General features: G+C 39.5%; 1 protein-coding gene across 10 annotated transcripts in view; it reads right to left on the reverse strand.

Moving 5' to 3' along the window:
• Positions 1–306: 306 nt before the first annotated feature.
• Positions 307–13,238, reverse strand: part of CARMIL1 (capping protein regulator and myosin 1 linker 1) — a 309,026-nt gene continuing 296,094 nt past the window's right edge. For 4 of the 10 annotated variants that reach the window (XM_070515533.1, XM_014851589.3, XM_070515535.1 and 1 more), the window contains 3 exons: positions 10,565–10,705; positions 7,615–7,764; positions 307–1,354 (listed from right to left, as the gene is read on the reverse strand). In XM_070515533.1, the coding sequence (XP_070371634.1) occupies positions 1,218–1,354; positions 7,615–7,764; positions 10,565–10,705 (428 nt within the window). In that variant the 3' untranslated portion in view covers positions 307–1,217. The remainder of the gene's footprint in view (positions 1,355–7,614; positions 7,765–10,564; positions 10,706–13,238) is intronic. The other 6 variants (XM_014851592.3, XM_014851590.3, XM_070515537.1 and 3 more) reach the window with 2 other exon arrangements.

The raw sequence follows: 13,238 nt of genomic DNA on the forward strand, positions 1-13,238 counted from the left end.
TTCTTTTTTCCAACAGACAACCACACTGCTTGCGACTCTTCAAATCACACTTCATAGTTCACGCTTGCATCCCTTAAATGACGCCTGATTTGAGGTAATGAGAGCTGGATCAAACTCACAATATGATAACCTTTTGATAAAATTCATCTTCTTCCCAAAGGTAATGGAATTAGCAAATTACATTTATTTTGAATGTATCAGGTTTGATTATCTGGGAACCGTGATTATTTTGGATTCTGGAAACCAAAGAAAGTTCATTACCACAAGCCAATCCTAACTAGAAAAAGTAACTGGAGAAGGTCAAAATTCCACTTGTAAAATCATTTTATTGGTATAAATATACATATGAATAAAATAGCTTCAGCCTGTAATGTAAGTGAATATTCGTGAAATGTCTTAAAAAGAGTAGTATTTTGATTTTTTACAGGTGTCAAAGCTTTCTCTCTTAAAATCACACATTAAAAGCTAATATGTAGACAGAAATTAAAGGCCTTCAAAAAAACACGAATATTCATAAAACCTCATTCCAATCAACTATATACATTAATCTGGGCACCTGGTAGAACCAGCCGTGGGCCTCTTTCACTTTGTTCTTCACTGTGCTTGTTGATGGTATTGCAAAGGTCACCGACCAAGTTTAAATTTACAATTCCACATCAGGAAGGAAGACGTTCCCCATGGGAGAATGTAAAAACCATACCCAAGATCTAATATATATAATTTATACAAATTATTTATTAGTGTGCTCTGTTAATATAATTACAATGTGCAATTGCATACCTCAAGAATAAATCGCTCTATGGAGTCGAGTGCAGACGTGACACAGGTACATGCAGCAGTACCCCAGTCAGCTGGATGGCGTTACTTGTGTGTGTGTCCAATTACTTTTTCTCCAAAAACTCATCTTGCAGGGCAAACTGTAGCTGCCTCAGAGAAATTCAAGTAGGGCCCAGGGGACAATTGCTGGCATTTGTGGAAGGCATATGAAGGAATGCTTAGAAATCAAATGGCAAGGGTTGGGAGAAGACCAAACAAATGTGCTTTGATTACCAAGAAATGGATCTGTTTCTGTTTTCCAAAAAAAAGCAAAGGAAAAAGGAAAAGAGAAAAGCACCAAGAGAAGAGCGCCTAGCAAGTAGGAAGAAGTGTTGCCCTTGGTTCCTCTCTGATGGCTAACAAAAGCACCCTGCACAAGAAGACTTCAGCACGGATGACCTTCACACAAAAATAAACTCTTTTTCTGCTTCTTCCCCGGAGTCACTAGATTTGCTGCCTTGACGGCCATCTTTACTGGAGGACCATTGCTTCTGTTCTGGATTCTCCTGGGCCTGCTGGCCCCAGCTTCTCCTTGAAGCTGAAACAGAAAGGGAAGAAGTCATTATCAAATAGGTAATACCCATGGCCTGACCAATGATGGGGTGAGATGCAGGGGCCTTTAAGAATGGGAGGGTTCAGGGTAAACTCTCTCAGAAACAACTTAATTATGTTTAGAGACTCTAGACAGAAATTACAAACCAACAAAAACAGAAACAAATTAATACAAGAAAACATAAAGAACCCAGTCTATGAGAGGGTAAACTTCTCATAGATGTGGCTGAGAATCTGAGGGGGAGGACCCCAGAAGCTGAGGATTGAGAGGAAGTGAAGGGAGATGCTAGGAAGGAGGAGAGCTCTGAAGCTGCTCTGTGCCAGGCGACCTCCTCAGTCATAGCGGCCCCCTTCTGCAGCAGAAAGAACAGGGCAAACACAGCCTTGAGGAGGCACTGCTGGACAGATGTTCCATTCGATGCCTTCTGCAGACCATTCAGGGTTGACCCTCTCTGCTTTTGGGACAGGATATAAGGAAAGGCCCCAGCAGATCTCTGTCAGACCTTTCTGTGTCACAAAAAAAGTCAGTTTCACTCTTTAGGAAATGAATAGTTTAAAAGTCTGTGAAAATGAATTAGTACTGCCCACAGCATATTCAATCCTTTTGGAACCAGCCACTAGGCAGAAGAATTGCCGTTATTGTTGCCTGTTCTGATTACATATAAATATTGAAGGATCCACTGAGACTTTACAAGGCAAGGAAGGGAGAACAATTGCTGGAACTAGCCATTGAGATGGGCCATGTCAGGCACTCTCGATTTTATTATTGCTGTTCCTCACAACTACCCTGTAAGGAAGGTTTTGACTCTTGGAATCAGGATTGCAGAATTCCAAGACCAGAAACTAGATCTCTCTCTCTAAAGCCCATGTTCTTTCCAACTAGATCATGGCTTCACTGCTACTATACCTTGGGAAAGGGTTCAGATGTCATTCTCCAGCACGGCTACTAAAGGTTATTAAATATTACTCACAACATCTATTGTACAGACATCACTTCCACTAAAACTACCAAACGCCCACACTTCGTGTGGTTTGAAAAAGACGTGCAGCTGCCTCATCACTCAGAAGTTCAAATGATCCAACCAGGAGCACAGTCCTGGAAAAACAATAGGATTCATTTATGCTTCTAATCATTTTGATTTTAGCATTATGCTAAAAAACTCATCTTGCCAGGAACTAGTTATTCAAATGTTTAATCCACTAACATTTCAGGAAGTGAAAGCTCATGAAGCCTAGTAGTCAAAATGCAAACATAATAAAGTACTTCTCTTGCCATTTGGTTGTCTGGGCCAGATGCTGATCTCTAGACAATAAAAAATTAAATTTTTAGTGAATTACATTAAACGGAAATTACCCAAAATTCTGAAAAGGATAAACCTTTTAAATCTTATCAAAAAAGTATGTTTTTTTTTTAAATTTTGACTTTTTACCCAACAGCTGTGAGCAAAGTCTCAGATAGAGGAGAAAAGCAATGAATAAATATTATAATTGATTTTTATTTTTTTAGCTTGAATTGAGTAAAAAAATTAAATGTACTTGTTTGATTGGTCCTTTGAAAGTTGTTAACAAGCCAGGCTTTGGGAAAAAGGTAAATAATTTTCTATAAATAGTTTTCCCTATATCATAAAACCAATTTGATAGTAATACACAAAGAGGCCTTTAAGTTCTCAATTTCTATATGTACTATAAACAGGAGGAAGTCAAGAAGATTTATAATATTTTTATCTTGAAGACACTTTGCAATAATCTAACCTCAAAATAGAGCCTCACTAGTAAAATCTGCTAGAAAATTTTATTCATTCCGTTTTAAAACCAAAACAAGTGTTCCTCTACGTCAAGTGACTCAAAATAAATTTCCAACTCGACAGGTTCAAAGGAAGAAACAAATATGGTCACACATTGCTCATTTGCCTTCAGAGCAAACATATTTGCTTAAATTCTTAGATTAAAAAAGCATTTCATCCTTCCTAGTCTTTTAGCTTCCTCAAAATCCCAGGTCTAACTCATGTTATATGATATGACATCAGAGTCCTCTCTAAAAATGAAGAAATTCATGCCATCAAAATGTTTATGTCATGGATAAAAACCGAGATAACCCTGGTCCAGGGTCATTGTAGCAGAGCTAACTGAAATTCAGAGGAATCCAATATAAGAAATCTTCCTGCAAAAAGTACACTGTCCTCCAGTCTCCATCCAAGTGACACTGGCTTTTGAGTCCTCCAGGGCTGGGGGGCGGGGAGGGAGCGAGCTGAAGAAGGGCAGTTGGGAGGATTCAGCAAACACTAACAAGTTAACAGGCTGGTTTCTGGGTTGGTGACATAGACCTGTTACCAGTCATGAATGCAAAAATTTGAATTTGTCCAACACAGTCACTGAGAGGAATAATGACATGTTCTTTCTGGAGACCTGTCAAAGCAGTTCACTAGAGTAGTAACACTATTTAAAAATTCATTCTAAAAATATTCACTTTCGTTAACTAAACTCTGCCAATTGTGAATGTGAATGTGATGGTGAGACTAGTACCAGGCTGACATTTCCTTAGTATTGTCAGGAGGCACCATTCACGGACAGAAAACTGAGGCATAGCGAGATCAAGCAACTGAAGCCAGACAACTAAAGTGGCTGAGTTTGGAAGCCAAAGCGCTCGGTCTCCAGCCTCCTGCCTTCTTATTAGCCCAGGTCACAAGTCCAAACAACTTTGTAGGGGGAATGTGCTTCGCCAAGCTTGTTTTTCAGCCCTTAGGCAGCATCTATTTGATTGCATATCATTAGGATGCTAATTCCAATTATATTGAAGTAGCTTTGGTCAGGCTCAGATTAATGGATAGTCTAAATAAGATTATGTCTGCTTGAAACTTAAAAACGCCAGAAATTATTTTAAAATATTTATAAAATTCACACTTTTTACTAATTCAGAGGAACCTTCTCCTAGGCACTCTGATTTAATACCTGACTTTATACAGGGGAAAAAAAAAATTGAGATTGTTTTCCTACATTCCTTCAGTGCAAGCATTCACACAGTTAAAGTGCTGGAGTGTCTCTATACATCTATTACCACTCCACATACCATAAAAATTATAAAAGATACTTGAGTAAGTGAACAGGTAATTAATTCAACACAAAAACTCCATGTATATTCACATCCCGTCTACAGGGCAATAATTGGTGCAGAGAGGCTCAAACTCGAAATCTGTCATTCTTGAAGATGATTTGACTTCGCATATATATATATATGCAAATATATATGCGAATTTTAAAGCTTCTGAAGCACGCATATAGACTCAGAATTAGAAATTCATATGAAAATTTGAGCTTTTCTCCATTTTCAGCTCTGCTGACATCCATATTTCCCAGGAGGAAAACATTATGATGACCTTAAAATAATATTCAGTAGTCGACCCTCATTTTTTATACTTTCCTGCAAGAGCCAAAAATGCCAACCAACTGTTAAATTTCTTTTGAAGAACTCATATAGGGGTAGTGGAACCCAGATCTGGTGAAAAAAGTGGAAGAGAGCACTGGCTTATACACTATAAGCCACAGCCAAATATGTGTTGGCTGTAGCTTGGATTATGGAAGAACCAAGTCATATATAAAAGGAATCTCAGAATAAGAGGCCTGTACAAGCAGGATACATTAGAATGCATACAAAGCCAAAACCAACTATTTTCTTTAAGAAAATAGGACATGCTAGAATGAAAACATCAGAGATTATAATTAAATATAGAGAGGAAATTATATGAAATTCAAAAGACGTAGTTACAAATATTTCTAGGAAAAGAAAGTAAGCATCTTATCTGTCAAATCAATATTAAAATAGTCACACAATTAAAACATAATAATCATGATAAAAATATGCAGCATGCTTTGAGAACAATAGCCTCTGTTTGTTTCACAGATACAGGATTTAGGAGAATAAGAAAGTTGTTTCAGCATAAACAAAGCTGCTCTTGAAAGACTTAAAGGAAAGTGCATACCACAGTTCACTAGAATTGCTCTGCTAAACGCTATTTGTTAACCAGGAACTATTCAGAAAGCAGACTGCTGTGTAGTTCTCACAGGTGAAGACAGGCAAGTGCTAGGAATCGGCACTAACAAAACAAAATTAAAATATTATATATAAAACTACTTTAATTGAAGCTCCTGTAAAAATTACTTTTTTGGCTCCTGTCAGTATTTCAAGAAATCAAGGCAGAAAAGCAAATACAAGATGGTCCTATTTAATTCCATCAAAATTTGCTGCAGCCCATCACAGTGAGAATTTTAAGCCAAAGGGGTCATGGAAAAATCTGAGACAGATGCAGAATTTCTTGCCTTCCTATGATTTGGCTTATCTCTGTCTTCATCCTCTTTTCATTTTAATTCAAAGCCTTACTGGATGATGAGTGTGGTACTGGGGGGTGGTCTCTTTGTGTGCTGTATAAAGTGCTTTTAGTGGCCTCTTGAAGAAGGAACATTGTATCGCATCAACAGTGCTTTGTCAGTAATCAAGTGATATAAGTCAACTGACACAGTAGTTCAAATGTAAATTTCTAAAATCTAGAAACATCTATGTAACCTTGGATGTTCTTATCAAAAGAGGCAATATAAAGACAGAGATTCTGATTTAATATACTCAAAAAAACCTACCACCACATCTCTTCAGAAAATGTCTTAGCTGTTCATTTATGTAATTTTTCTATGACTTGAAGATAATAGATTTTCTTGAAAACCACAGAGAAAATCTCTTGTAGAGAAAAGAGTTATTGTAACCATGTATCTATAAACAAGTCTACCACACAGGAAATCCTTTAAAAGTGAAGGACCAAGTCAGTTTTCTCCAGGGCAGGGGCTACTTGGCCTAAAGAGAATGTTCTGTCCCTACGTGACCTATAGACTTCGCTTTATGCTGTGGGTCATGTCCTTAACTCCATCCCATCATCTAGCTAGTGTGGGCTGGACCAGCAGACAAGTTGGAGCATATGGCTCATCCAACCATATTGGCCAAGAAGGCTGACTCCAAATGTTGTTGAGCCGGTAGATGCTTTTTGTTATTGTTTTTGTTTTTAAATCTATGTCAAGAAAAGTCCTCAAAGACAATAGTTCCCACTTGAGGATCATAATTCATTGGGCTCTTAAGCTACTAGGTGGGTCACAGAGGTTTACTATCAATAATAAAGTGGTAAGTTTGAGACTTGTTTATCCTTTTGGAATAAATCCTACGATAAGGTCACTTCCACTGACTTGCCATCTGGGGTGCCCTGTTAAGGGGAGTGAAGGGCCTGGAGCTATAGGTAGAATGCTGGACCATGCGCTTAATCCCTGGGAGCCTAAATACACTCATATGTTAACCCCCGATAAAGTTTTACAGGAAGGAAAGTGCCTCATTCCAAAGGAAGAAGTCTTTTAAGGAAATCTCGCCTATCAGAATATTTTATATTCTTTTTCTTCTATGATACTAAGATTTCCCTTAAAAGATTTTTCAAGTTGTGTTTATAAAAAGTTACTAACAAGGGAGATGAGCACTTCATCACAGAAAAGACATTTCCTCTCTGAATCAGCAATGATTGTTCTAAAATTTCCCATTGGAGATTAAAGCCAATTTCAAATCTGTCCTTTTCGTCTCCTGGGACTGTCGTCACCTGAACAGAACATCACAGAATTTACTACCTTGTCAAATGGAAGACAGAAGTCATAGAGTAACTGCTGTAAAATAGAATAAATTGTTCCTAGAGGTCAGAAAGTTAATTGGTACTTTTTCTTTCTTACTAAAGGGTCATAAATGTCCACGAAAGATGTGCATGACACAGGTCTGCATTTAGTCTCTGGCTCTTTATCGATCCTTTTCTTAAGGACTGTAAGGTAAGGTGTTAGGCCAATATTCTCTAATGGTATAAATTGTGTTACTCTAAGAATTTCTGATCCGATCCCAGTTTAAATCAAATAAAAAAGTAAAGAGGGAAAGCAAGAGAATAGGAGACATGACCCCAAAGATAAAAATAAACCTACATGATGGTAAAAATTTGAAAGGACAAGTCACCATACTCCAGAGTAACTTGATCCTCCTCTTAAGAATTTCTAATTTTAGATTTTTAAGTCAATGCTTTTTGCCCAAAGTGAAAGGACCATCCTGTTGCTATTTAGAAAAGAATCAGTCGTATGAATCACCCCAGTCCCGGGATAGAAGTTACTCAATTAAAGTTTGTTTGTGTTAGTGCCAGTTCATAAGCTTTGGGTCAGTGAGGGATGATAATTGAAGGCTCTAACCATTTGTTGGCTGTGACTTCCTGTGCCCAATTGCATTCACTTCCTCTTCTGCAATGGTGGAGTACAGTTTTGAAGATCTTTTCCCTCTACTGGAAGGCTTGCCACTGTCATGATCTGAATGTCTTTTGTAATAATCTCCTCTTTGCACTACTGAGGAAAAGGGATTCATTTTACCCTTTATATTAGCAGATACATCAATGTGTCGACATTAATATTAAAAAAATATGAATATTAAAAATCAAATATCAGCTTACCCACCCCGCTTAGGATTCAAGGAACCTACAGTGTTGGTCCTGAACAGATACATCGTTATCTACAGAATTCAACAGCCAACATTATGGAAATGTCGTGCAAAATGAGGTGAGCTCTGAGTCTGCCCCAAAAAGTTAGTAACAAAAAGACCCCAGTGTTACCATTTTGATTCCGGGATGGATTAACGAAAATCACATTCACTATGGAATAATCCAGAAGAATCAAAGCAATTTACCTGTTTCAGAAATTAGTTGGGCACGCTAGTCCAAAGGGAGGCACGGAACAAGGAAATGAAGTAACCAGCATGAATAATGTACAAGAAAATAGGAAAACAGGAGCATGTCAGGAACATTTTTTGAAGAGCAAGAAAGGGCTCACCAGTGGCTCTCATTCCTGGGCCAGTTAAGTGGACAAGCTGATAGATAAACTGAAGTAAAAAATCTTACCCCCTCAGACATTTACAAATTATTTCAGACCTCATGTATATTTCTAGTCCAATTTCAATACCAAGTGATACCATCAGAATGATCTCTGTGATTAACTTATTCTGGATCCCAGGTGGGAAAATAATGGTCTCCATAATTCCATACTTTCTACCTTCCACCTGGAAAGATGGAGACATGAACCATTCCTAATATTTGCTATGGGGGGAGTGAGAAATGGGATCTAACATCTACCCCCTGAAGTTCTAAAATGTCTGAGGAGTAACTCATTCATTTCTAACTTCCCGGGGAAAGAACAAGTGACATTTTCAAAGTGGTTAAGGGCATGCTAGAGACATCCAGTATTTCACCCACTTTGTTAACTACAAAGGTTCCGTGGGCCACACTCTTACTCATGAGGCTGGTGGGTTACTCCAGGCCTTGTTTTAATCATATAGGCATCTAGAAAACATCATTCTTCAAAAATGTTAATTATTCTTTATTTAACCTTCTGACCTTTTCTTTTTAATCTTTCTACATTTCAATTGCTTTTAACAAGATGAGCATTCCTATGTACCATTACCACCCCATTCCCCATCCCCATTTCTCTCCAACAGGATTCTTTCAGGCATTTTCAACCCTTCCTTATAAGTAAAGACACAAAATCAGCAGTTGCAGAGAGGAAGGGAAATGAGGGTAGGAATCAGGGACGGGCTGTGTGGTTCGAGCAGGGCTGCCAGGGACACTTGCTGACTCAAGCCACTGATCCAGCACAACCAAAGGTTCTTCTTTCTACACCAAGACTTCCAAAGGCTGGGTCTATAATATCAAACTCTGTATTTATTTATTTATATATTTTTTTGAGGAAGACTAGCCCTGAGCTAACTACTGCCAATCCTCCTCTTTTTTGCTGAGGAAGACTGGCCCTGAGCTAACATCTGTGCCCATCTTCCTTTACTTTATATATGGGACACCTACCACAGCATGGCTTTTGCCAAGTGGTGCCACGTCCGCACCTGGGATCCGAACTGGCGAACCCCGGGCCGCTGAGAAGCGGAACGTGCAAACTTAACTGTTGCACCACCGGGCTGGCCCCTCAAACTCTGTATTTATTCACCACAGGTGAAATGACAATAGGAGTCAACCACCTTCCATGGCTTTAGTTTCTGTTTGACAGAGTAGTTTACCAGCTTTGGTCAAAACCCCACCTTCTTTTATTTATAGCAAACAGGTGAGTGAAGCTTGTACCCACCAACTAAATCTGCAGAATAGAGATGAGAAAGCAGATAGAGTCATTTTTTTTATTAAGTTCCCAAATCAAAAAGACAGTACTCAGAAACACTTTGTATTAACTTCAACCCAAGACTATCACCAATAAAAGAAAATAGGCCAGTGTAGGAAGATGTCAGAGCCAGAGAGGTCAAAGAACTCTAAAGCATCAAACAAATCTAAAACAAAACAATGAGAGCCATCTGGACATGGGTGATGAATTGCATGGCTCTAGAATTTCTTTAGAGGTCGGGCTTAGAGACAGTAATTAGATTACACTTTATAAAGGACAGAACCCAAGTTAATTGTGCATTTAACAGAATGAGGGAGGTGGGTGAAAGAAATGGGGAGCTGAAGCCACCCCAAACACACCTCACCTCCACTGATAACAACTCTTGATCTGATCTAGGAGATGGCATACAAGTCCCAGGATTGTCTTGCTCAGCTCCCACCCCAGCAAATTAGGAGCAGCAAACTGGTGTGCTGATGCCCCGAAGGTGTCCCAGATGGTGCCACATTTCTGAGAATGAGGAACGTCTGACCTCAGGACTGAGCAAGCACAATGAGTCACAAGGTCCCTCAGGCCTGGTGGGCTGCTCCTGAACCATAGCAACGGTAATTTACAACCAGGGGAAGCTTTTCTTGGAAATAATGGAACCTAGAAACCTACAGGTAGCACCAAATGAGTCACAAAATAATGTTTAAACACTCCTAACATGCTGAGAGCCATTTCCGGAGCATCCAGCGATTACTATTACAGAGAACTTAGCCCTTTGGACTGGTGTCTCAGTTACATTTTTCATTCTTGGTATATGCTCCTTCATTAAGATCTAATGGCATCGATAATGTTGAATTAAGTTTCTGAACTAAGCAACTGCTCTGGTTCTGAAATTTAACCCAACAGATGCTGACTCGAACAAACTCTGAGATCTTAAGTCCAGGATTATTTCCTTTCTCTTGAAATGTCTCTTTGTGGGGAGAGCTAACCCAGAGAAAAAACTTCTTACCTTCCTGGGAAAACGTCCTGGGACTGGGCTGGGGGCTACTCTGGCCATCTCTCTCCTTGTCCGAAGGGACTTTTTTCAGGACAGGCGGAAGAAGAGCAACTTTAGGGGACGTGGTGCCAGATGGAGAGTCTGGGACGTCCTCTGTGGAGACACAAACACAGGCATCAGACTGCCTCACAAACTGGACTTCTAAAACAGAAGCCGGATCAATCTTTAAATACAGAGGACTAATAATTTTTAACAAGCACCATAGGATTTTTCTGGCCCAAAACTAGTTTTACGTTTCTGGTCAGTGAAGTAATATCCACAAACAATAGAGAGAAAAACAATGAAAACTTTGAAAGGTTAAAATCTGCAGATGTGAATCCACCTTGCAGACACAGAATTTAAATAAGCCGATATTTGAAAATTAGACTATAAGTGAACTAAATGTTCCTTCTGCCTCAAACAAAAAGGCTGTTTGATTTTCTTAAAATAGATAATATTTATAATCCACTGCCTTTACCTGTTGTCAAACCCAGTAAAGTGGTCACTATACGTATACATACACACAATGTGCGTGCAGGAATGTCAGTGCACCTACTGACATACACATAGTGACATCAGTAAGATTAACTTAGGATCACGGACTTTTAGAACTAGGAAGAACTCTGGCGACCCCTGTCCAAATGAAGAGATTAAATGACTAGGTAAACTAAAAGGATGGCAAAATAGCTAGGACTAGAACTCTAGTCTCTTAATTCTAAAGGCTGTGCCGTTTCACTCTAATTGGAAAGGTTAACTGAACTGTGTTCCTTTCTCTGCTCTATTACCAGCAAGGTGATTCTCCACTTGGCACGTGTGTGCGTGTGTCTGTGCACGTGCGTGTGTGTGCGGGCGTGTGCGTGTGTGTGTGCGTGTGTGTCTGTGCGCACGTGCATAGGAGACAACCTTCACCCAGGTTCTCTTCAGCCTGTACTTCCAATCCAAGTCTTCTACACGCTTCACTAGATGAGCAGGAATGCGACAAGACACTGTGAAAATAACACTCCCTACTTTGACAATCTCCCAGAACCGCGGAGAGGAAATGAGACGGTGTATTTGAAGATGCCTGCCGAATTCTCAAGCTCTAGAAAAACATTAATTTGTTAACATAATTCTCAATATACTAAGTATAGTCATGCATCGTTTAACGACAGGGATACATTCTGAGAAATGCGTCGTCAGGCGATTTCGTCGTGCGAACATCATAGAGTGTACTTACACACACCTAGCTGGTATAGCCTTTACACACCTAGGCTATCTGGTACTAAACTTATGGGACCAACTGTCATATATGCGTTCTGTCGTTGACTGAAACGTCATTATGCAGCACACGACCGTACTAAAAAATAATGGAATATACTTACCAAATAAACTAAAATAAAAACTTCTAGCAACAGAATATTGGGAATCCAGTTAGTTTTATATTCAGCATTAGCAACTTGAGAGCCAAAATACTCTACAAACTAGATTAGATTCATTTAAAAGAGCTGTTTCCTTACTTCAGATTATAAACACACTTAGCCATTGAGTAGTTGTAACAGAAACTGTATGGCCTGCAAAATCTTAAATATTTACTGTCTTACCCTTTACAGAAAACCTTCACTGACCTCTGATCTAAAGCCAAGTAGTTTCCCTAGCTTTTTATATTGCTTATTCTTTGATAATTCCTCATGCCCATCCTGTCAACCAATACAGAACCCAAAGGCCAGTTCATTAAGACTATGAGAATAGGTTCCAACCCATTCAAACTACTTGCTTTTACTTGAATTTCTCTGCTTCCTCTTTCTTATCTTCCTAAGATGTCCTTTCCCTGTGTCATGCCAGCCTGCTTTTGAGCAGTCATCTTTTTTTTTTTAATTTTTAAAACTATTTTTTTGGCCTTGATTCTCCCCACTCTTTCCACTGTGAAGCTACTTTGTGTGCACCAAGAGATTTTTTGTGTTCTCCATCATAAAGAACTTTGGTGGGTAAAAAGGTTTGAGTAGAATTAGGAAGTCCTAAGTGATTTGCTTGAGGTAGTTGCTTGAGGTGACCCCAGTGTACCACTTTCTTTGTGGCTTCTCTTTGGAGACTGCACTAGGTTTTTTGAGGGATCAATGGGCTGTGAAGACTAGACGGTATTAACCAGGCTGCCTGCTTGTTGAATGAAAGAAATGTTGGAGAGAAAATGAGAAAGATCCACAAGTGGAATAAGTTTAGGCACATGGGATGCTGCCATTTTTTTTCATTGCACCCAAATCATCTGCATACTGATGAATGACCATGATGAGCTGTGTATCTTACTTTTTTTTTTTTTTTTGAGGAAGATTAGCCCTGAGCTAACTACTGCCAATCCTCCTCATTTTACTGAGGAAGACTGGCCCTGAGCTAACATCCGTGCCCATCTTCCTCTAGTTATACGTGGGACGCCTACCACAGCACGGCTTTTGACAAGCAGTGCCATGTCCGCACCCGGGATCTGAACCAGCAAACCCCGGGCCGCCAAGAAGCAGAACGTGTGAACTTAACTGCTGCACCACCTGGCCGGCCCCTGTATCTTACTTTCTAATACGCATGTCCACAGGGGATGAGGCCCACTAGAAGAGTGGTCACCACCACAGGTGCTGGAGTCCTAGAATCTGGCTGCTACTCACTAGCTGTGTGACTGAGC

The sequence above is a fragment of the Equus asinus genome, chromosome 8, assembly GCF_041296235.1.
Source record: "Equus asinus isolate D_3611 breed Donkey chromosome 8, EquAss-T2T_v2, whole genome shotgun sequence".
Taxonomy (NCBI): Eukaryota; Metazoa; Chordata; class Mammalia; order Perissodactyla; family Equidae; genus Equus; species Equus asinus.